This window comes from Notolepis coatsorum (assembly GCF_963971535.1).
Source record: "Notolepis coatsorum genome assembly, chromosome: 8".
Classification (NCBI taxonomy): Eukaryota; Metazoa; Chordata; class Actinopteri; order Aulopiformes; family Paralepididae; genus Notolepis; species Notolepis coatsorum.
Window position 1 is genome coordinate 79,544,606 of NC_140172.1, and position 25,706 is coordinate 79,570,311.

General features: G+C 45.0%; 1 protein-coding gene across 1 annotated transcript in view; it reads left to right on the plus strand.

Annotated features, from left to right (window-relative positions):
* Nucleotides 1-25,706, plus strand: part of LOC311233495 (arylsulfatase I) — a gene marked incomplete at both ends in the record, with an annotated part of 81,161 nt that overhangs the window by 44,035 nt on the left and 11,420 nt on the right. The window contains one exon of the mRNA XM_084320462.1: nucleotides 14,165-14,497. Within this exon, the coding sequence (XP_084176588.1) occupies nucleotides 14,165-14,497 (333 nt within the window). The remainder of the gene's footprint in view (nucleotides 1-14,164; nucleotides 14,498-25,706) is intronic.

Genomic DNA, 25,706 nt, shown 5'->3' on the forward strand with positions numbered 1-25,706 from the left:
ACACTCTGGATCTGGTCTGCTCCACCGGTAACCCCCCCTCCCACCTGCAGTGTCTAGACCTTGCGGTATCTGACCACCATGCCATTCTTTTCACTGTCCCTATCCCCCTGCCCAGGCAGCGCCCAACGCGCACCCTCACATTCAGGGACACCAAGTCAGTGTGTGCATCAGCCCTATCTGACCTCATCACTACCCACATGGCCCCGGTTCCCTCCGATACCTCCCCGGACACCTTAGCGGCCTGTTACAATGCCGCCCTCTCCCTCAGCCTGGACTCTCTGGCGCCCCTCAGAAGCCGGAATGTGTCCTTTCCTCGCCCTGCCCCATGGTTTACCTCTGACCTCCGCTCAATGAAAAGAGCTGGTCGACGACTGGAGCGACTCTCCAAGCGATCTGGCCTCACCGTCCACCGTCTGGCCTTCGTCGACCACGTGAGGTCCTACAGAGAGGCTCTCTCCAAGACCAGGACCGCGTACTACTCCACCCTCATCACCTCACAGCAAAATAACCCCAGATCGCTTTTCTCAACTATAAATCGTCTCCTCCGCCCTCTCACTGCCTCCCACACTGCTGATGCTCCCGACCTCTGCTCTAAGTTCCTTGACTTTTTCCAGGCTAAAGTGACTTCCATCCACCAACAACTCACGGTGCCCGCCCCCTCCCCTCCTCACTTACCCCTGACGCCGGACTACATGCTCCCAGCGACATCCCTCCATCCCCAGTGCTCTCTCTCCTCCTTCTCCCCAGTGGATGTTCCGCTGGTCATGAAGCTGGTTACCAGAGCCAAAGCTTCCACCTGCTCCCTCGACCCCATGCCTACGGTGCTGGTCAAGGCCTGCCTTCCTACCCTCTGCCCCATCATAACGGACATCATCAACTCCTCTCTGTCATCTGGAATAGTTCCCTCCTGTTTCAAAACCGCCTCCATCACTCCCATCCTAAAAAAGCCTGGTTTGGACCCTGAGGTGCTGGACAACTACCGGCCGATCTCCAACCTTCCTTTCCTAAGTAAAACCGTGGAAAGGGCAGTCGCTGCCCAGCTTCATCAACATCTGTCCAACCATGAGCTCTTCAGTCAGCCTACCGAGCACATCACAGCACAGAGACCGCCCTCATCAAGATCACTAATGACCTCCTCCTTGCTGCAGACTCGGGACACATCAGCCTCCTCATCCTTCTCGACCTCTCCGCGGCGTTCGACACAATATCCTCAGTTCTCCTCAAATGCCTCTCCGACAACCTAGGCATCACCGGTACAGCTCTGTCATGGTTTCATTCATATCTCACAAATAGATCTCAGTTTGTCAGCATCAGCGGCTCATCCTCCCCCCCCCAGCCCCAGTCAACCACGGTGTCCCCCAGGGCTCCGTGCTGGGCCCCCTACTATTCACCATTTACATGCTCCCCCTCGGTCAGATTATACGTCACCACGGACTCAACTTTCATTGTTATGCTGATGATACTCAGCTCTATATCAGCACCTCACCATCCTCCCAGCTCCCCTCACAGTCTGTAGTCAACTGCCTCCACGCTATAAAAACCTGGATGTCAACCAAATTACTTAAACTCAACAGCAAAAAGACAGAGCTCATGGTTGTGGCCCCCATGGCACTGCTCAGGAAGGTTGGAGATCTCCTCCTCCACGTTGACGGCTGTTCCATCTCCCCGTCTCTCGAAGTCCGTAACCTGGGCGTCACCCTTGACTCCACACTTTCATTTCACTCCCACATCAAATCCGTCACCAAGTCTGCCTTCTACCACCTGAGGAACATCTCCCGTCTCCGACCCTCACTCTGTGGCTGAGACCCTGATCCACTCAAACTCCTGTTCCTCACCTACAAATCCCTCCATGCCCTCGCCCCCCGGTACCTGTCTGATCTCCTCCACCAGTACACTCCATCCCGGAACCTACGATCCTCTGATCTAGGTCTCCTCTCCATCCCTCGCACCAGGTTACAGACTTTTGGGGACAGAGCCTTCAGCGTGGCGTCCCCTACCCTCTGGAACTCTCTCCCCCCCCGAAATCCGCAACGCCCCAACCCTGGACACCTTCAAATCCGCTCTAAAAACACACCTCTTCACCAAGGCTTTTCCCCATCAGTTAGTTTAGATTAGATTAGGTCCATTATCCCTTACCTTCCCTCTCCCCTCTTTCCCCCCCCCCCTATTTTTCCTTGCCCTATTTTTTGTCCTGATTGTGAAGCAACCTTGGGTTCTATGAAAGGCGCTATATACATGTGATCTATTATTATTATTATTACTATACATGTCCAGCTCGTTCTGTGTGCAACCTCCGAGCTCCCGGTCATAAGCTCTGCATTAGTCACTTTCATGTTCCCGTCTATTTGTATTATGTGTCACGTGTAATCCTGTGGTTCTTTCATATCCGCCTCAATATATCTCTTGAATCTCCATGTCCTTTTTTTATTACTTTTGGTATAATTATCTCGTATGTACTTTACCATCTTCTCATTGTATAAGTCCTTTTCATGTTTACCTTTACTTGTATTGTGTGTGTCCCATGTATACCAGTTTAATGTGTATTGTCCCCTCTCGTCTCCTCTCTGTTCCCCTTCTCCGTGTTTTTTCGTCTTTCTTCTCAGTTGATCCGCTTTGAATCGGTTCAGATCTCCTTTATTGTCCCGTCCTCCTCTCCTCTTCCTCGTCCCCCGACCCTGGTCCATCTTCTCGCCTCCTCCATCTTCTGCATCAGCGTCGGTCTCTCCTCTCCGGTCCATGTCCCTCGTCGCTTCCCTCACGTCGCTGTACACCTTTATGCCTTCTTTCCAATTGTAGCACCCTGAAAATATGGCTATTATTCATTAGTGCTGACTTGCCTTTTATCTCCCCTTTGTGCACAAAGACATGTTGACTAGTTTCCATTGATATTCTCACGAACAATGACGCGGGTGTCTCCTTCTTCTACCGGCTGGAATATGGATTATAAACAGAAATTGGTTCATATTCGATCCACCCAGTTCTCTTTCTGTGGGGCTAGGTGCCAGCAGGGGGCAGCATGTGGCAGGCGGAGCGTGGAGAGAGGCAGGCAACGAGGAAGAGGGAATCACCTGGAGGTGGGGAGAACCGGAAGACCTCTTCGGCGTGGGATGTAGCCGTGAACGGTCGCAGCTACAACGGGAGGTGCTTTGGAATAGCCCCGTTAAAGAAGTGAGCCAGAAAGCCCCGCCGGAGCGAGCGACGGGTGACGAGACATACTTGCTAGTGACGGGTTATTCTAGAAGTATCCGTGATAGTGCGTGAGTAAGAGAAACTGAACCCAAGGACTAACGTCCTTAGGTAGCGTGTTATAGTAGCAGTGTGACGGTATAAGTAGCATGCTGCTAACGGCTATATTGACTCCAGTGTACCCCAAGCGCGAGGCGCTGAAGAAGACCGGTGGTATAGTCAGCCACGTTGTGCAACAGTATAACCGTGTAGCAGGTGGGCTGTTTGGGACCCGGAGAGTAGCTTCAGTGTAAGGTAGGGCAAGTGTATGGAGGCGCGTCAACCCAGCGCCGGCTGTCAACAACCAGCATTCACCAGCGTTTCGACGTCTGCTCGGCTCCGGCGGTCGACAGCCCAGCACGGGAGTTCTTCGCCCAGCAGAGGTCGCCATCACCCAGCACACGCTCTCAGCCAGCTACTGCCCTCTGCTCCAGCCCCGCTTGGTAGCGCCCGCGACGAGAGCGTTCGACGCCATCTTGCTACCTGGACGGTGGTGGCACGGCGAGGCCGCCATTTTGGTTGAGTACAATAGGGCGTCAATGCTCCGGATCTATTACACAGTACACAGTGTGGTGCGGCCTATGGGCGAAGCTAATGGTTGCTAACTACAGTTCATAGGGGTACCCCATCAACATTACATGCTGGCATTAGCATAGGACTTTTGTTCTGGTACAGTGGGCCCACATTTTTTATTTCCTTTGAGTGTGATAACGTGTTGGTTCTTTAATAATAATTCCCATTTAAGTAACCCTTTCCCTGTGGGGAGGTTACAGACCTGGTGCATCATAAGTAAAGCCTTGGAGAGGTATTAGTCTTGCCATATAATTAAAGCCTGATAGAGGTATTACACATGGTACTGACCCAGACGTGGGTGATGAGTCAAACACATTGAAGTATATTATCCCTGATACTAACCCAGAGGTGGGTGTATAATATACGTGTCCATAAGGTATTGAGTTACACACAGAGCTTTAGTAGGACTTCAGTCCATTCGACCACTCCTATTAAATCCTTGTAACTGAACAGTACAATTAATATAAAGACTTAAATGGGGTTCTGTGTGCGTGTCCATTCCTGTGCCCAGTATTAACTCTTTTGGTGTGGGTAACGTATATATGATTAATCCCTTCCTACCCAACTCTCCCCTTTTCATTATAAGGTTTCTAGTGGTCATCAAGGGAGGGTACTGCTTGCGGGAGGAACGAATCTATTTATGCATATCAGTCACTAGGTGTGGGAGGGTTAACGGAGGTAATCAGGGAAGTGAGATCGACCAAGTACTGCTGACCGCCCCGGAGAGGCGAGGAAGACCAGAGTACCAAACCAGGTTGGTAAATCCCGGGCCCCATTCACTCCCACTACCGGGCCCCAGGTTGACGCTCCAGGCCCAAAGACGAGGGTGCAGTCAGACGGAGCTCTACTGTGTCCAGCTACCTTGTGACTGCCAGTAACCGTTCCCACTAAGCAGGGATAATCCACCCTGCTACACAATGAACCTTCAGCGTGGTCATTGGTGATTGAAATATGATTCCTTTCTCTTTCAGAGTCTTTTTTATCTGAACATAGCTCCGACGCTTTACAGCCACCTCTGTTGAATAGTCATGGTCGAAGGTTATTCTCTGCCCCTCCACCTCCATCTTCGTCTGCCAGGCTGCTCTGAGAATGTTTTCTTTGACTTTGAATTTCAAGAAATTAACTATAACTGCTCTCGGTGGTCTGTTTATCTGTGGCTTCGGCGCTAGGGTCCTGTGTGCCCTTTGAATCTCTATCTTGGTGAGGTCTGACACTTCCAGTTTTCCTCGAATTAGGTTGTCTACATATTTGTTCATCGAGTCTCCTTCTATCCCTTCTTTCAGTCCCCATATTCGTATATTATTTCTCCTCGACCTCCCCTCCAAGTCTGTTAGCTTTTCTCTAAACATATTTTGTTGTTTGAGCGTCGCCTTTAGAATTTCTTGTATTTCTGTATTCCATTCCTTCGTTTCAGCTGTCCTTCCTTCTAGCATCCTTATATCTTTCTCTTGTTCCTGTAGTTTTCCATCAATTGTCTCAAGTCTCTTATTTATTTCTTCTCTGAGCTCGTCCTGACCCTTTTTTAATTCTTCCCTGAGTCTGTCGATGTCGCTCCGAATGCTCTGCGTGATAGCTTGGTTAGCTATTGCGCTAGCTTGTTGGTTAGCTATTGCGCTAGCTTGTATGCTAGTCTGTATGCTAGCTTGTAGCTCCGCTACCCAGGTGGGCATCTCTGGTCTGTCGCCCTGCGTCATGCTAACTTGAATTACCTCCTGCGCCACCTCCTCGTGTCGATAACTTTCCTCCGGTGTTTGTACTTCTTCTGGGGTCCCTTTTCTCTCGCTTTTTCTTGTGTTCATCCTTCCTTTTCTCTTATATCCTTGAATTGTCACTTTTTATTTTGTTTTAGATAGTTTTACTTCCTTTTTTCGATATTCTTTGACCGGGAGCTCTTTTCTATGGCCGCTTACCCGAACATCTCAAACCGGAAGTCTTCTTTTTTTTATCCACTTTTTATCCTCTTTTTCTATTTTTCTCCCATCCCAATTTAGCCGTGCCAATTCTCACCTCCCCTGTCTTGATCGTTGCTCGCATGTGCCCCCCACTGGCCGGTTGTAGGGAGGATAGAAGCCCATCGCATGTCCCCTCCGATACATCTGTAGGCAGCCAGTCGCATATTTTCACCTGCCAGCGTGGACTCTCATTTGGTGAGGAGTAACGTTTAGGAGGCTCACACTGCCCCCGCCATTTTCCTGTCTCTGCTGTGCAGGCGCCCCAACCGACCTGTAGGAGTCGCTGTTTACAACGTCCAGATTACCACCCATCGACTTCCCACCCGCTAACTCTGTCAATTGAGTTAGTATGACGGCCGGCCCAAGCCGGAGGCAACGCCGACAGCCGGATTCGATACCAGTGTCTCATGCGTTGGTGACGAGTGCAATGTCCGCTGCGCCACCCAGCCGCCCGCATTTCATAATTTCTGTGTTCTATAGCTCTCTTGATACATTCTAGTCATTCACATGTATATGTAAAGAGAATACAAATCCACTGCAAATATTAACAATTGGACAACAAACAACTGGTTTGTTCGGGCGTCCCTAGGGTATTAGATGCGTGTTAAATTCGCGATTTTTTTCTTGGTTTGTCATGACAATCGAATTATATAATCCAACATATGTGTAAACAACTAACATATTCCAGTTAACTGTATATTAACAGGTCAGTTTGAATTAAATTAATTATCATCATCATGAAACATCATCATCGGGCAGAACCATTAACTGTTATGGTTATGCTTCTTCTTCATGGTGAACCCAGGTGGCAGAGTGAATATAGCTGAGACAGGAGTCGACGTGGTGACGATAACAGTTTACTTAAACAAGACAGGAACAATACACGACTGACAAACATAGGTAACATTTAACAATGAACCCGCAAGGGACTGCAGGCCCACAACACCTAATATACAGACACTGATAGACACAGAGGGTAATTACAAACAGGACACAGGTGTGGCAGACAGAAACAACAGAACACAGAGCACACTGGGAAAACAATAACAATTACACAACCAGACTAAAACATATTTACAAAACACAGACAGGGGAACACAAGTCTAACAAAGTGGAGACAACAACGACAATACAGACAGTAAACATAATAAACATAACTGGCAGTAAATAATAATAAGCTGGTGTGTGAGCTGATGCCAGATCTGCATCAGCCCACCGGTTGGCAATGTTATGTTATGAGGGTTATTGATGGGGGGTTGAGAATGTCTGGGTCCTGGACCAACCGAACCGGGCGGAGGGTTGCCGGCTGGTCCCACAGGACCGGGGGAAGTGTTACAATTAACACTTTGAGCGCCAGAGGTTAATTCCGTATTAGTCCCTTGAATGCCCAAATCCGCTCCAATGTTAACTTAATATCGCCTAATCTATGTTTTAAATTATGGCTATGTGTCTAATCTGCCCGTCGCTTATCAAAGACTCATTTTCCAGTCAACATTGTCAAGGCAGATTGGTTTTTTATCGCTTCATTTCCGTTTGATAGCATTTTGAAAATCACTCGGTTTCGCGGAAAAAGCAACCCATTCTATGATAATCGTCTTTTACTGGAATATTCCAGAACGTTGTCATTTGTCAGCCTATTTATGAATCGTTTTCAAATAAACGCTAGATGATCGATAGTATATGTGTGCGCACGCACGCTCGTGCCGCGCGCTGATAATCGCTGCTCTTATTTCCTGATGGCTTTTACAGTCAATCAGCCATATCACATAATCACATAAAAGCTTATATCTCCGTGAAAACGAGTCTGATTATCCTAAGACTGATAACATAGATTCCTTACCTGACATCAGATGGTATCCAAATGGTATATTCCAATTCCTGATCACCATTAGAAAAAATCGATAATTGTATTGATCAACCGTGTATACAGTAGAACACAATCCCCGTGGCTCAGCGGCTCCAGAATGAACTCTGGTAGACCCCGGTTACATCAGTGAGAAGTAAAATGTGGAGTCAGAAATCCTTTCTCCCATTCACTTTCATTGAGTCCAATCCAAAAGGGTGATTTACCATCTGGGAGACGATAGGGGGCGCTTTTTTCACATCTGAGAGCCTGGGGTGACTGGATATCCAACGGTAGGCTCGCTTGATGCAATATGATTTCAGATCGCTAATAAAATAAAAAATAAATTCTCGGGTTGGGCAATCAAAGTGTTAAAGTGTTGTGTATGAATTATGAGTCAATGTTGTCTCTCTCAAGCCAGCCGCTCTTCCATAATCCTTGAATGCTCCAGACAACACTTCTGTCTTGACACTAGTCAATAAGATTCAACATTGCCTGTTAACATTACAGCCATTAACGTTAGATATTATCACGATAACGCCAGTTGGTTGAGTTAATTTATTATACTGTGCAACCACCACTAACGTTAGCAAAGTTAACGTTATAATTGAGCTAAGCAGTGTTACTGTAGCTTAAAGACGTGTTTCACCATGTTAAGCTGTATTCTAACGTTAGTCATTGTGAGAGGAATTGTCGACTGTTAAAAAAACCTACCGTGCTGTTTTTATTGGGCACAAAGTTGGTATTATTAATCCACTTGTTACGTGTGGGGTGTGTCTGTACCCTGATCAGGTGTTCCCAGTGTGTGATGTGTTATGTCTAGTTGTAGTTTCCTGTCCTGGGCTTGTAGTCCTTATTGTTTCCCTCCCAGGTGTATCCATTTGTAATCAACCCAGGTGTGTCTTGTCTCGTCATCCCCTCCTGTATAACTGCCCTGTTCTCCCCTGTGTGAGGTGCTGATCCTGTCTGTGTAGTATGTGTCCTTGTCTGTCGTTACTTTCACTTATTCTTCATTTCATCCATGGTAATTATTTTATTAAATATTTCTTATACACTACTTTGACTGCCGTCTCCTTGTTGTGTTGCATTGACTCGACAGCAAGTTTAAAGAAGGTCAATGACAACGTAACACCACTTCTGGCGAATATCTTGGTCCTCTCACTGCACGGCCAGGAAACTATCAGGCCTGTTCGAGTATCTGCGGATGCCCTTTGGCCTCAAGGGGGCGGCACAGACTTTCCAGCGACTGATGGACTCAGTGCTGCGGGATATGGCATTCATGTTCGTATACTTGGACGACATTCTCGTAGCCAGCACGTCTGCAGAGGAGCACCTGACACATCTCAGGCAGTTGTTTGAGCGGCTCAGTGCACATGGGCTCATTGTTAACCCCGCCAAGTGCCAGTTCGGCCGGTCGTCTATTGATTTCCTCGGGCACAGGGTCTCAGCAGAGGGAGCCGTTCCGCTCCCTGCCAGGGTGGACGCCGTTGCCAGCTTTCCACGCCCCCGCACCGTGAAGTCCCTGCAGGAGTTCCTAGGCATGGTGAACTTCTACAACAGTGAACGTGCTCCTCCTCTTAGCTAGCTCCTCATGGAGGGGATGAGTCTATGGCTGAACGTGCTCCTCCTCTTAGCTAGCTCCTCATAGAGGGGGATGAGTCTATGGTTAAACATGCTCCTCATCTTAGCTAGCTCCTCATAGTGGGGATGAGTCTATGGCTGAACGTGCTCCTCATCTACTAGCTCCTCATAGAGGGGATGAGTCTGGCTGAAAGTGCTCCTCATCTTGGCTACAGATATAATAAGCTTATTGCTATATAATAATAATAAATAATAATACATTCAATTTGTAGTGCACTCTACATTTGGAAACCAAATCTCAAAGTGCTACAGGGTAAAAATAGACTTTAAAAACACAAACAATAAAAAAACAAGGCATAAAAACATACAAAAATAGGGATTTTGTGAAGAGGTACGTTTTTAGTCCTCTTTTAAAAGAAACAGTAGTCTGTGGTGCTCTCAGGTAGTCAGGGAGGGCATTCCACAGGCGAGGAGCAGCCGAGCAGAAGGCCTGGTCGCCCATGAGCTTGGTCCTGGGGGAAGGAGGCGGTTTGTGTTGGCGGAGGGGAGGTTACGAGTGGAGGGTTCTGGGGTGAGGAGATCTTTGAGGGGGGGGGGGGGGGAGGGGGGGGCATTTCCGTGGATGTACTGATGGGTCAGAAGTAGGGATGCTCGATATTGGCTTTTTTACCTATACCGATATTGTCCAAGACTTAATTTCCGATACCGATATCAACCGATACCGATCAGGGCCGGATTAACGACCGGGCCGCGGCCCGTGGGCCTCTAGTGACGAGGGGCATCAAAAAAAATAAAAGAAAATAAAAGAAAATCTTTTTTTTTAATTTTTAATTGAATTTTTTTTTGAGGCCCCTCGTCGCTAGAGGCCCCAATTATTATTATTATTTTTCTTTACTTTAATCTTTTTTTTTTTGGAGGCCCCTCGTCACTAGAGGCCTTTTGGAGGCCCCTCGTCACAAGAGGCCTTTTGGAGGCCCCTCGTCACTAAAGGCCTTTTGGAGGCCCCTCGTCACTAGAGGCCCCAAATTATTATTATTATTTTTTTACTTTTATTTTAATTTTATTTTGGAGGCCCATCGTCACTAGAGGCCCCACGTTTAATTTTTTATTTTTTTCTTATTTTGGAGATCGATGTCATACTGTGACACTGAAATGAAAACATATTTCATCAACTAAAATATTTAGTCAACAAAAATATTTCATCAACTAAAACACCCTGCCGTCTGCAAGTGGCTAATCTTGAGTATTTTTTCTCCTCTTCATAAGTGTTTGAGGTTTTCCGTTTGAGGTAAAAACAGCAATAAAAAGTCAAAACTTGCATCTCCACATCCCAGCCCCGACGCCTGAATACTGAATACTGAATTCTGGTAGCGCCAATCGTGTGACGCCTCTTTCTTTCACCGGTTAAGCTTAGGCACTCTTTCGAAGTTGGTTAAGGTTAGAGTTTGTCTTAGAGCAGGGCGATAGAACACCAGCCCTGATTCCATACTCTAACCTTAACCAACTTCGAAAGAGTCGCCTAAGAAATGTTAGTGGCCAATCAGATCGCAGAACGCGAACGCGGAACTGGAAATCCGTTGGTAAAATAATAGACACAGCCCCGACACGAATAAGGCAGATTGGGATCATTATTCATGACAGACAGCAGAGACCCGCCGGTGCTGATAGCGGATATCATCGAGCTCCCCCTAGTGACTAGGGGGCGTTATTTCTAAACCTAGCCGCATTTCTGGCAGACGCTCTCTGATTGGCACTGACTGACGCTCTCTGATTGGCCACTGACATGTTTGCCCAATCGCGTGACGAGCTGTGTCTTTGCCCATTTCCGCGTCGAACAGCCTGCAAACTACCTGGCGTTCTATCGCCATGCTCTAAGACAAACTCTAACCTTAACCAACTTCGAAAGAGTGCCTAAGCTTAACCGTCGAAAGAACTTGCCGTCACGCTCTAAGACAAACTCTAACCTTAACCAACTTCGAAAGAGTGCCTAAGCTTAACCAGTGTAGAAACAGGCGTCGGCCAATCAGAGAGCGTCTTGCCAGAAATGCGGCTAGGTTTAGAAATAACACGACTAGGGGCCTCCACTACACACTAGTAAAAAAAAGAAAAGAAATACAAAAAAATATATATATAATCAGATCCTCATCCAGCGTTTACTTTCACAGCATCTGTTACGAAGGATCAGATTAAACCGAATATATATATTTATTGATTGATATATATTGCATAATATTTGTATATCGTTTGATATCCCTTGTGTATTCCTTGTACATATACACGGAATATCCCTTTAACCTAGTACAGACCATAATATTTCGTTCTCCTATTGGACAGCGGTCCCTTAGGCGCCATTGCCATACCCCCAAGGTCTGGTTCAAAGTCACCGCCAAAGACTTGCCTGGACATGAACGGCTCTGCGCAAGGATACGAGACAGGAATAGGGCTGGTACTAGTTTGTTCACCTAACGTATAAATACGGCGCAGGTGAATACAGAAGTTAAGTTACCCAATAAGTTGAAGCCTCACCCACGATACAACGTGCGGTGAAGTATGGCCTGTTTGGCCCCAAATAGAGCATTGAGACCGCGTGCGAATTAATAACTGAAGTATCAGAGTTTAACGCTGTACCGTCGAGTTCGACCTATTCTATTAATTCAGTAATAGTCTATTTATGTATAGTGTATCATGCGGCTACCGTTCTACAGTGACCAGCATCACCAACGTTTCCTCGTACCAGCTAGTGTGCTTATCCAGGCTGGGCTGCTTACCCTGGCGCTTTCACCCGAGGAGCCCTAGACGAGGACCGTGTGGACATGTACACTGGATAATCTACCCGACGACTACATAGCCCTTTTCGGCTGGATTATATTTGCTTTGGTCCTGTAATTGATGGAGCGGAGAATCGCCTACACCCACAATTGTGTGGGATTTACCCTGTGAGGAGCAACGTCGAGCCCGCCTCTCAGAAGCCTGAGGCTGGCTAGCTTTCTTCCATGCGGAGCTGCATGCCACGGAGAACAGCTGTTATTCGTCTGCGGATCAAGAGATTATTGCACCGTCTCCTGTACTTGGAGTCTCTCTATTCATCGTTGACCCAGACTCTACTACCGACAAATCCTCTCCCCTTGCTGGCCTACAACCGGAGGGACCCTACCAGTATCTCCCGCTGCCTTACTAGAGTACCATAGATATAATTCCTAAGATTCAGGTTGTATTCATTATCTCCTGCGTAATATGAGAATGGACATACGTTATTGATTTGCTTACGCACATTCCTTTGCCTTATAAGCGCACCCTACGTAAAGTATTGTTATATATACTATCATTGCTGCTAATAAATATTCTTAAACCCAGTTTTGTGTGGAACCGTGTCATTGTGGAAAGTGTTCATCTAAGATACCTGTGTACTGTATGGCCAGTAGTAATGTACATAAGACAGTAGTGGTTTAATGATACCATACTTATATAATACAGTCAGGGAATTGTACCTCTCAGTTACAGCATCTATAGTGACTAATAGTATCATCTCATCTTTTCTCTATCTATTTTTATTAAATTTTTTGTATTGCAAATAAAAATATGATTGATTGTTTGATAATGAGGGGTGAGAGACGTTGAGTCTACGTGACACTGACGTCCAGGTCCAGGGGTCACTGTCAGGTCAGGTCAGGTCAGGTGACCATTGATCGCGAGAATTGCACTTGCAAGTTGATCAAGTAGGCTAAGACTCGAGTAGTACTGTATGATCATATGACACTCAAAAAACATGGATAAAAAAGTTAAACGGTGGGAAAGCGGAGCTGCTAAGTTAAAATCTAAACAGGAAAGGGACAGAAAGAGCGCGTTACTTCGGCAAAGCATACCAACTATCTTTTTTCACCCCGTCAGGTGTTCTTTGAGAGTGTTTTTGAAAGTGGGTATAGTGATTCACATTCCTCTACAGCTGTGGGTAGGGCGTTCCACATTGATGTGGCATAATTGCGAAACGTGTTTAGTCCCTTGTTTGAGCCGAATCTGGGTTTAACATGATTTGTGGAGCTCCCTCTGGTGTTGTGATCGTGGTATTCACTGACCTTTGGGAAGTATTTACATGGGTACCTTGGTCGCGTAGTGTATCTTGTAGACCAGGCCCATTGCAAGTTGCTGTACTCTGTCGTCTACTCTAAGCCATCCTAGGTTGTCAAAGTGGGCAGGGGTGATCAAAGTCCTTTTAGCTTGGCCCTCAGAGCCCACCACTTCTAAATATTCTATATATTTTTTAAAGTGACATATAAAAACGCCACTGTGTGTGCGTGCACGTGTATGTGTGTGTGGGGGGGCCTCCACAAGAATCTGGCCCAGGGGCCTCTGAAGTCTTAATCTGGCCTTGATACCGATATATGCAGGGTTTCCCCCCCCAAAAAAACAGAATAATTTCAGGTAATTAACATTACTCTCTTGTTGTGGAATTAACACAACATTATGCATACTTTTGACAATAAATAAAATCTGAATTTGTTCTTACTTGCTTGCCTGGGTAAATAAAGGTTATAGAAATGTAAAAAAAAAAAAAAAAAAAAATTATTTCTTTTAAAAACCGATACCGATATTTTCCGATATCACATTTTTATGCCGATATCGGCCGATAATATCGGTAGGCTGATAATATCGGACATCCCTAGTCAGAAGGGATATTTTGTATTCAGTCCGGGTGAACTAAATACAGTCCAGGATCAGATGCATCCATCTTCTTCTTTATTACAAACGGTTCGATTCCCACTCCTCCCAGGCAGTGTGTCGAAGTGTCCTTGAGCAAGACACCACCTAATTGCTCCCGATGAGCAGGTTGGCACCTTGCATGGTTGCCATCGGTGTGTGAACGTGTGAGTGAATGGGTAAAATGTGAGGAACACATTGAAAAGCGCTTTGGATAAAAGCTGCTATATAAATGCACCATTTACCATAAACCAAATTAACTCAACTAAACTAAACACTCTCCTATATCTTCCAGCTACCAGATTCACACCGGCCTCCAGCATTCCATCATCCAGTCTCGCCAGCCCCTCTGCCTGCCCCCGGATGCCCCCACTCTGCCGGAGCGCCTCCTGCAGGCCGGCTACGTCACCCACATGGTGGGCAAGTGGCACCTGGGCTTCTGCCGGCCTGGCTGCCTCCCGACGGGCCGCGGCTTCCAGAGTTTCCTGGGGACGTTGACGGGCAGCGGAGACCACTTCTCCTACCAGAGCTGCGACGGAGGCGAGGCCTGTGGGTTTGACCTGCACGACGGAGAGAGACCCGCCTGGGAGATGGCTGGCAACTACTCCACCCTGCTGTATATAGACCGGTGAGGAAATGTCCTCCTTGAAGCAGGGTTCCCACAGACATTGCAAAATGACTTTCAAGTACTTTTACAAGCACTATTTTTCTTTGAACTCTTTCTCTGCCACGCTGGCCGCGCATCCTGTGGTTAGTAGGCCGGCGTTTCATGACTGTTTTCGCGATAATTCATGATCTTTGCGGAGCTATTTGTATATTCTATATTATAACTATGGGGAAATGGTGTGGCTCATTTGACAGACACTATATGCAGTACAGCATGTAAAAAGCTGTTGACACACATCGCCCATTACATCGCCCATTTCCGAAATAATACAGTCTTTTTCCATAGATTGCGAGATAGGACGCTTTATGTGCAATAATCACAAATTGTTCTGGTTGATTCCCTAAACCCCCAAATACTCCCAAATCAAAGGTATATAACATGTACATATGTACCTTCACAAAATCATCAAGGGAGGGGGGTAGTCTTACCCCAAAAATCCGATCGTTAGAAAAATCCTTGTTTATGACCGGTACAGCAAGCCTGCGATTGTTACATAAACATGTTCCACGTTCGGTAAAATAGACATAGGGGGTTCTTACCTTAGCCAGAAGGTAATCCAAAAAGAATAATTCCAATGATCCCATCAGCGATCACGATTACAAGTTTATATGTAATTACACGTTGTTTACTGGACACTAGGTTTTGAGGCGGGCGGATCTGCTTGCTTTGGGAGAGCTCCTCCCCCACAGAGTCTCGATGCCTGGTGCATTCAATGACAATAATGCTGCCTTCCTGCCTTCCTATCCGAGTTCAAATGGTAGACGATACTGCCATCTGGTGATATTCGATCGGCATTGCAGTTCAAGCGTATGTGGCTGTGCCAAAGTGATTCAGATCTGTAGCATGGGGATCAAAGGAAATGATCGAAAACGATCTAATAACATATATATACATGATTGGCGTTCAACGCATGGCGAGCAAACACGTATAAATACGTGGTTGGTGGAGATTGAGTTAAATGCTGTTTTTTATAGAAAAAATTTAAAATCAGATCCAATATTTATGGCTTAAAACCAATTTCCGACAATTAGTTACACTTTAAATGGAAAAATTATATTTCTTGATTCAGAATTTTTTTATGATGGATGACCAAAACTTTCAATGCGAATGGTTGATTTGAATTTCAATGACTTTTTAATTCCAAGCCTTGACTTTTTTCCGAGATTCGATTTTAATTCGAAGCTTTGAGAGATTTTTTTTTAAATATTAAAAATGATAAATATATATATATATATTAGAGGTGGGCATAGATACATTTTTTTAATCTAGATTAATCTATCTGCAATCATGGAGTTCATCTAGATTAATCTAGATTAAAATGGCTAAAGAAAATATAAAATCTGCCGAAGGCATTCAAAATATGTGTGTTCTACCCAAATAATGACCAGAGGAGGAGATTTATCCTCTCCTCTTCATCTGAGGAGTCACTAGCTGTTCTATCTCCTTGTTCAACAGCATGAACATGTCTCTTCTTTTTGTAATTTCCAGTGTTTCTTTTAAAACCAGATTTATCGTAATTTTCTGTGCCCTTCCTTTGATGCCATTTCCATTGTTACACTGATATTGACAGCTCTCTCCAGTGTCAAATCACTCTCTGTCAGTAGTTTCTTCTGTGTACCTTTATTTCTTAATCCACACACAAACCTGTCTCTCAATGTGTCTTTTAGTGAATCTCTAAATTCACAATGCTGCTGACTGGTTGCTCACACACAGACTGCTGCAGAAGCAGGTTTCTCAACAAATTCAGTGCAAGCTCAGTGTAACAGTTCCATGAATGAATGAATGAAAACTTTATTTAACAGATTGCAGAATGGGTACAATACAGTACGGCTCAATACACACAATTGTTAAGGGGATGCAGACCAGAGAAAGACGTTTGTCTTGTTTACATCAGGGTCCCCCATTTTCATTTCATATTGCTCCACATTGTCATCAAACGGTCCAATATTTCCAATAACCCAAGCCATTTCTGTTGTAAACACTCACGATAGTCCAGTCGATCCTTCCTTTAGTGTGTAAAGTGGATTTCCTCCTCTTGTAGATGTTTCCAAGTGCCGCCCGAGCAACGTGAGCTAACATGCTAACTGGCTAAGCTAACGTTAATAATGTAAACAAAGCTCCCGACGGACTTCTTCTTTCTTGCATTGCGCAGATTCAGACGTCCTCATCGTCGAATTGTGTTATATCCTGAGGACTTCTTAACCTCACCTGTATAACAATGATTACCGGACCACTACTTTAGTTTGACACATTATTCTGACTACAGCTCCGGTACATACTTGTGCAATCACTTCCGGGTACCACAGCTGGGAACTACGGCAAGTATTTAAGGACAATACAGACCCAACTTTGAGAAATAGATTAACGCCGTCAATTGTATTATCGCGCGATAATAGTCTCGCGTTAACGTAGCACGTTAACGGCGTTAACGGCCCAGCTCTAATATATATTTTTTTATGTTGTGGGACTTGTACAGCACTTGTTCAACTTTGTCAGTGCTGTAAAGTTTAAAACTTTTAAAATCTTAGACAAACGAAACACTTTGCTTTCATGAAATATTGTAAGCCGTCATTTGAGGCTTTATAAAAGCAGCACAATGAACACAAATCTGTCAGTGCAGAGTCCGACCTCATCTTAAATAACAAACAGCATTGCTTGTTGTAGTTAACCCTTTAATCGCCAAGGACGACTTTAGACGTCATTCCTCGCCATGCGTAATCTGCCAATGACGTCGTACAGCATCTTTGAGATCAATATTTCAAAAATCTGTCATGGCAATCATATTTCATCAACGGAGACTTGAGATCTCCTGTAGATCTCCTCTCAACTCTCCAACGGTTCAAGACCGCCATCTGGTGGCCAATCGGCGAATCACCAAAACCGGAAGTGACGCGCCGGAAGTGGTGCTCGCCCATATTTCGTCCGGGCACTCGCTATTGCTAGCGGGACTCCATCTTGATACACTGGACATCGATCGGTTGCAAATAACTCGATAAACAACATGATTTGGACGCATATAGTATTATACAACCTGGAAATGGATCGCATATATCAACATCCCATAATAGCGATCTTTCTGCTCCACGCTGATCACCCAACGGTCAGAGGAAGCCGCGGTGAGTTTCAGCGTGTTTGATTATTATTATCCGTATAATCTGCTCTGATATATATATCGCCCATACTACATGAATCATTTAACGTCGGCCACGGACTTATAACCAGTGGTGCGTTATTGAAATCATCTGGAGTGACACGCACCACGTGCACGCGCGCTCCCGGCGCGTGCGCGAGCTCCCGCGAATGCGCATTTAATGTCCCCTCGCTTGGGCACAGACTAAAGACAGTGCCTAATTGCGTCTACGAATGGAATGTAACACGTCTTCACAACAAGGTAGGTGTGAATGTGTCTGAGAACGTATTTAACACACCTGACGACCGGTGCTATTGATATGCAAATAGCGAGTGAGGTTACACACCGTGCTACCCAGTCCCATGAACAACGCATGCCTGCTTATAACCCCCCCCCCCCCCCCCCTCCCTTAGGACCTTGTACAATTGAAATTTTTTATCTGACGTCAATCGGTATCAAACTACATTTGATGATCTAATATATGTATTTGTGGCTATAACTCACGTTCTATGGAATGCTGCAGAAAACGATAAAAACATATTTATACTTTAGACCATATTTTTGTATGAATGTGTGACTGAAAAAGTAGAACATTGCTACATCCTAAACGATAGATACTTGATGTTGAATGGGCCATAGTAATGTCAATTTAGCAATACAATTTAAAAGGTTATAGCCCTGCAAAGAAGGGGAACATCTCCATAGACTTACAGTGGTGGCAGAGAGGGGTATAAGATCAGAATAATCCCTGGCAGATAAAGGGTTAACAAAGAGAGGCAGAGTTGATTGTGCAATTCTTTTATTTATTTTTTATTATTATTTTTTTAATATATATTCAATAATTTTTTCCATATTCGAATCCCATGCCCATCGAACGAAGCTTCGAAGTATTTAAGACAGCCCTACCAGGGACCATGATGGAAATAAGTGCTTGCATTTTATCATGTTTTTATCCCTTGGATGGTGCGTTTGTCCATCGCATGTGTGTGTTTCCTATGTCCAGGCCAGGCAATCTGTTAATAAAATGTTCTTTTTTTATCTACTTTTTTCTCCCCATTTTTTCTATTTTTCTCCCATCCCAATTTTCGTAGTATCCAATTCTTCCCTCCCCTGTCTCGAACGTTGCTAGACCATGCCTCCCACTGGTCGGCTGCAATGTGGACGAAGCCTTGCATCACGTGTCCCCTCCGGTACACGAGGAGGCAGCCGTCGCATCTTTTCACCTGTACAGCGCGATCTCTCAGTGGCGAGGAGTAACGCGTGGGAGGCTCACGCTGCCCCCGATACTTCCTGATTCTGCTGTACAGGCGCACCAACCGACCTGTAGGAGTCGCTGTCCACAACGTCCAATCCCCACCCACCGGCTTTCCCACCCCCAGCATCTCCTGCGTTAGTGGCGAGCGCCTTGCCCACTGCCCCACTTAGCCGCCCTGTTAATAAAATGTTCAATCAATCAATTGTCGTGGAAATTACTCTAAGAGAAGAAACATAAAATGTAACTATAGACTCATTTACTAGAAGTGTTCCCATGGTTAAAAAAAACACTTCCACTATTAACCCATTCCGTGCCAATCACGATGATAGTCGGGTTAACTCGCCATCGCTTGCATGCCAATCACGAGTTTAGTCGGGTTTTAATCGTTATTTCTTTTATTAGCGATATCCATTCATTTTCAACTCCGGTCCGGGTTTCCCTTCTCGGGCAAGCAGTATCGTGTTACCACATTGACTGGGGAGGCTGGGAGGAGCGTGGATTATGTGTTTTGGACTATAACGTTGGATCAATGGACGCAATCGATATTTGGAATGGCGATCAGGAATTGAATTAATCTTTTTGCATGACATCAGATGTGAGGTAAGGCCTTTATGTTACGAATCTTGGGGTAATCAGATGTTCCTTTCTCCGCCATCGGAGCGTGTGTGTGTGTGTGTGTGTGTGTGTGTGTGTGTGTGTGTGTGTGTGTGTGTGTGTGTGTGTGTGTGTGTGTGAGGTTCGCGCCGACCAAAGTACGGAGAAGCGATTTTTCAGACCCCGCTTCTCTTCGTACATGAGGACACATATACTATCGATAATCTAGCATTTATTTGAAAACTATTCATAAATCAGCCGAAAAATTACAACGTGTTTTGTGTATTCCACTAAAGGGCTATTATCGTGTCTTTCTCTGGAATTACTAGAAATATCCAAAACTATACTCGTATTCAAAACGGTATAAAACGAAAATGTACCTATGAAAAAACAATCTGTTTTATACATGTTGACTGCAAGCAAGTCATTGATAAGCGATGGGTGTATTAGACCCATAGCCATAATTTAAGATATAGTTTAAGCGTTCGCAAATATCCCTGTCCTCCCATTAACTCAAGCGCTGGCCTACAAGCCCTAATTTGGTCATATGGCCGTGGCTCTGAATGAGTTAAACATACTGTAGGGCTACCTGTTAACGTTAGAGCCATTAACGTTAGATATTATCACGATAACGCCAGTTGGTTGAGTTAATTTATTATACTGGAACCACCGCAGAGCACTAACGTTAGCAAAGTTAATGTTATAACTGAGCTAGCTAAGCAGTATAAGCTGTACTGTAGCTTAAAGACGTGTTTCACCATGTTAAGCGGCTACAGTAGGCAGCTGTATGCTAACGTCATTGTGAGATGAATTGTCGACTGTTAAAAAAAACTACTGTGCTGTTTTTATCGGGCACAAAGTTGGTATTATTAATCCACTTTCTGGCTAATATCTTGGTCCTCTGCACGGTATCAGACAGGCGCGGCCTCTCTCTCTCTCTCTCTCTCTCTCTCTCTCTCTCTCTCTCTCTCTCTCTCTCTCTCTCTCTCTCTCTCTCTCTCTCTCTCTCTCTCTCTCGTGACAATATTGATATCGTAGCGCTGTTATCTCCCAAATGACATTTAATAAAATGAAGCATTACAGTATATGTCTATGTATTTAGCCAAATGATGTTGCTAGAACTCCGCCATTTAATTTTTATAAATTAATTATATAAAATACAAAGACAGGAATCAAACCCGGGTCAGCCAGTTCAGAGACATGGATTTTACCACTACACCACAGGATTCCAATGAGATCCTGTCATCTTATATTTTACTAATAACTGTTACAATAGTTGGTAAACAAACGTGATGCTTAAAATACACGTTGACTGCTGATTTGACAGGTTTTAACTGTTTAATTATTTAATTCAGCAACATTGAGTGTTTAAACAAACTTATTGTTACCAAAAAGCATTACATGCTATAGCGTTGTGATCGCTTTCTTCTGATGAAATGGAATGAGAGCCGCGCATCGGGCCGTTGTCACCAGCTGTATTCGAGCGCCCCTACTGATCATTGTTACCGTTAATACGGCGCCCAAACGTTGGTCGAAAGACAATTCATGGCTGCATCAGTATATACTGGAGGCACACGCGTTAGTATGCACTATAGTGAAGTATACACTGTAGACACAAGTGTTAGTATGCACCATAGTGCAGTATATACTGGAGGCACACACGTTTGTATGCACCATAGTGAAGTATATACTGTAGACACAAGTGTTAGTATGGGGTGTAACGGTACACGTATCTGTACCGAACCGTTTCAGTACTGGACTTTCGGTTCAGTAAGTGCTGTGTACCAAACAAATGCAACGGTACGTGTAGAACCTTTTTTTGTTTGCAGAATTTGTTTCAAAACTCCAAGTTCACCCCTTCCCAAAATATAACTTACGCAAAGGGACGGATGTTGTTCGTTCAGCCCACGCACAACAAGAGATTACCTGTAATTTAGCATAGCCTCATAGTATGGCGAACACACACACCCTCTCTCTCAGTGTGTGAGGTGGAATTGGTGGGATTTATTTAGATAGATTTAGGGGCCGTCTCTCGGAGATCAAATTAATGATAGTTTACGGCATATAGAATGGACATTGTTACACAGCAATGCGCCTCCGAACAAGGTGTGATAAACATGAAGCGATATCTTTTCCTTGGTATGAAACGAGACCTGCATGACGCTTCTTTCTCTATTCAATAACGTTTTACCCTGAGGGATGATTTACAATAAAGTGCTAAAACAGAAAAGTAGGCTACTTACATTCTTGCCGCTATAACTCCTAGAAAATAGCGTTAGCATAAAAAAGAAGGTAGGCCAGCTGTAGTTTACATAGCTTGCATAAAACTGTCTCGAGTTAACCTCTTAAGCCCTAGCCATATTTTCTGAAAATCTGCCTAAAATGAAGTCTGCCGGCCCTGAGTACAGGCATCGCTGTTGGAGGTAGTCAGGGCGGTGTGAGCAGTGTGAAGTCTGCCGGCCCTGAGTACAGGCATCGCTGTTGGAGGTAGTCAGGGAGGTGTGAGCAGTGTGAAGTCTGCCGGCCCTGAGTACAGGAGTCGCTGTTGGAGGTAGTCAGGGCGGTGTGAGCAGTGTGAAGTCTGCCGGCCCTGAGTACAGGCGTCGCTGTTGGAGGTAGTCAGGGAGGTGTGAGCAGTGTGAAGTCTGTCGGCCCTGAGCACAGGCGTCGCTGTTGGAGGTAATCAGGGCGGTGTGAGCAGTGTGAAGTCTGCCGGCCCTGAGCACAGGCGTCGCTGTTGGAGGTAATCAGGGCGGTGTGAGCAGTGTGAAGTCTGTCGGCCCTGAGCACAGGCGACGGGAGACAATAGGAGTCAGATTTGTGACTCTTGTTGGAGCCTCGGTTGTCTCACCATTGGTGTCCATGGTAATGTTGTCTCATTCTCTTCCATAAATATCAGCAGCATGATGACATCTGAGCCAGGTTTAAGTAGGTGCAGCAATCAGCACCCAGAGGTCAATCAGCTGCTCCCAGGGCTCGCACACACCTGACTCCGCGTCTGTAATTAGAGAGAGAGAGAGTAGAGCAAGAATAGGGTGTGGCAGTATATGTATATTTATTCTCACCGTACAGATGTAGCAGCCAGGTCTACATCTGTGAGGAGGGGAGAAACAGCTTGGTGCAGAGGGGTGTTCCATTGCTCCGTTCTCCGCTTGATATGATTAATAAAATGTCTAATCTAACGAATTTATATAACCAGGAAGTCCCATTCAGATACGAGATCTCTTTTGCAAGGAAGACCTGGCTAAGATAACAGCAATCAAATGTGAGACACATCGCACAGCAATAAAATGTGAGACACATCGCACAGCAATAAAATGTGTGATACATCACACAAGAACAGGGTACTACATGGTACCACAGAGTACTACTTGGTACTGCATGGCATTACAGGGTACTACATGGCTTACATAGCTCTACATGGCACCACAGGGTACTACATGGCACTACAGGGTACTACAGGATACTACGGGGTACTACATGGCACTATGGGGTACTATAGGGTACTACATGGCACTACGGGGTACTACATGGCACTACAGGGTACTACATGTCTGCTCCTTTGCAGCACCACAAACATGGGAACTCTCTAACTCTTCCCCCCCCCCCCCCCCTCTCCCCCCCCCCCCCCCCCCCCCCTCCCTCCCCCTTCTCTCTGAGTACCCGTCTCCTGGCGCTGACCAAGGTGATGGATGCCTCGGGGTCTTGGCCAAGCTTGTAGTGACTGCTCTACATGCACCTCCGAGGCATTGGATCAGTTATTCACCGCCGTCTGTCCGTGGTCCTGTCAACTGATTAACAGACTGTTAACAGATTAACAGTCAACGCGGTTTCATTGCTGGGTTAAGTACTTCTATTCTATTCACATAATACGCTTACTTCATATATCTACTCCATTCACATATATGCCTACCACTTGTATCTATTGCTATGTCCGCCTACTACAATCTCATGAGCTGTCTAACGCCTGTCCCGTCTCCCTGTCTTCCTATGACTTGCTGTCCTGGAGTGTTGACCGGAGTGTTGGACGTCCCGTGACGAAGGCCGGGAGATTGCGACCCCCGCTGCGTGCCCCCCTGTCTTCGGAGGTCTCGTAGTGGTGACCGGAGTGCCGGATGTCCCGCGATGATGTCGGGGAGTTTGCGACCCTCTCTGCGCCACCCCCCTTCCCCCTGTCTCCGGCTGTCCCTGAGCAACGACCGGAGTGTTGAATGTCCCGTGACTAAGACGGGGAGGACGTGACCCTCTTGCGCCGCCCCTGTGCCTCAAATAGATCCGCTATCAACTCTATCTTTAATCTTTCAAAATGTTCAGTTGCTATCGCTATTAGCTCTATCTTTAATTTTTCAAAATGTACAGTTGCTATTGCATGCACTCATCTGTGTTTCACCACACACATGAGTGCATGCTTACCAACTGTCCGTCTGCAACACTACTATCACCGACATCTAAGAAGGGAGATCCCCCCTTGAACGGCCCTTCTAAGGTTTCTCTCCTCCACATTGCCTGTGGAGCTTTTTTTCCCTATTGTTAGGTTTTAGTGAGTTTTTCCTTACCTTCGCGTGGGGTATGTCTGGGAGTGCTTGCATTCTTTCATTTATTTGCATTCATCTAAAAAATGTTTGGACCCTATGGTGTTCTTGTTCTGTTCTTGACTTATTGTTATGTTGTCTTCTTGACTTGTTTAAAGAAGACCTGTACGGCCCATGGGGACATTAACGTGTGTTGTCGGGCCCTATAAATAAATTTGATTTGATTTGATTTAAAAGTGTGTGTATACAATATACAATACATCACATGTAAACACAAAAACACAAAACCAGAATAGCCTACATGATAGTATAGTATAGTGTATGACAGTATAATACAGGGTAATACAGTAATTTTGCAGTGGGGACCCGACTACAGAAAGCAGAGATTTAAATTCGCCGAGAGAGACCAGGGTGTGGATATGGTCTAAGTGGATATGGTCCTGTAGCCCATATCATGCCCAAGGTGCAAAGCAAGAAAAAGCAGTTCTTCCTAGTTCAGTGAGTATTCGGGGAGTTTTTAAAATTAGCCATCTTGTGGACCTGGTATGGTAGCTGCTAGAGGCAAAGCAAATGAGACTAGAAAGATATACAGTAGGGGAAGCTTCCCTAGGACGGCCTTATATATAAAAACATACATAATGTGATTTCCTCTGTACGTACAGAGAGGTCCATCCCACCATTTGATATAGCACACAATGGTGAGTAAGCCATTTGGCACTAGTGATGCCGCGCAGAGAAGCATGGTACACACTGTCTAGCTTTATTAGCAGTGAAGAGGCATATATGTCACCATAGTCAATTACAGACAGGAATGTGGCTTGAACAAGTTTCTTTCTGGCCTCAAAAGAAAGGCACTGTTTGTTGCAAAAGAAACCTTTTAGTTTAAGTTTCTTTGTGAGGTTTCCAATATGCAATTTAAAAGATAGCTTTTCATCCAACCATAGCCCAAGATACTTGTAAGATGAAACATTTTCTATGGCTGCTCCCTTTAGCGTACAGTAACAATATGAGCATGATCCACTGGCTGTGAGCGAGCCCTTGTGAACATCATGAATTTAGTTTTATTTGCATTTAAGACGGGTTTAAGATCAAAAGGGAGGTTTGAAAATAATTAAAAGCAGCCTGGAGGTCCTCGATCACCTGAGTAAGGGAGGGATCACTTGTATACAGGACTGTATCATCCGCATAAAAATGCAGCTTGGCTGTATGGATTTTATTTCCCAGGTCAGGTATTTATAAATATAGAAAACAAAACCGGAGCTAAAACAAACCCTTGGGGAACACCTTTGTTAAAAAAAAAATAAAAAAAATTGATTTGTAGTGTTCTGCAAATATACATTGTGTTCTGTCTGAGAGGTAATTTCTGAACCTATTTACCACTTCATGTCCAATGCCAATGTTGTCCAGTCTATTCAGTAGAGTATATTTCATTCACGGTTCTTGCTGCACTCTGTCATTGGAAAGAGTAGATTTGGCCCGATCCATAGATAATAATAATAATAATAATAATAATAATAATAATAATAATAATAATAATAATAATAATAATAATAATAATAATAATAATAATAATAATAATAATAATAATAATAATAATAATAATAATAATTAATAATAATAATAATAACTTTATTTGTATAGCACTTTTCATACAGAGGT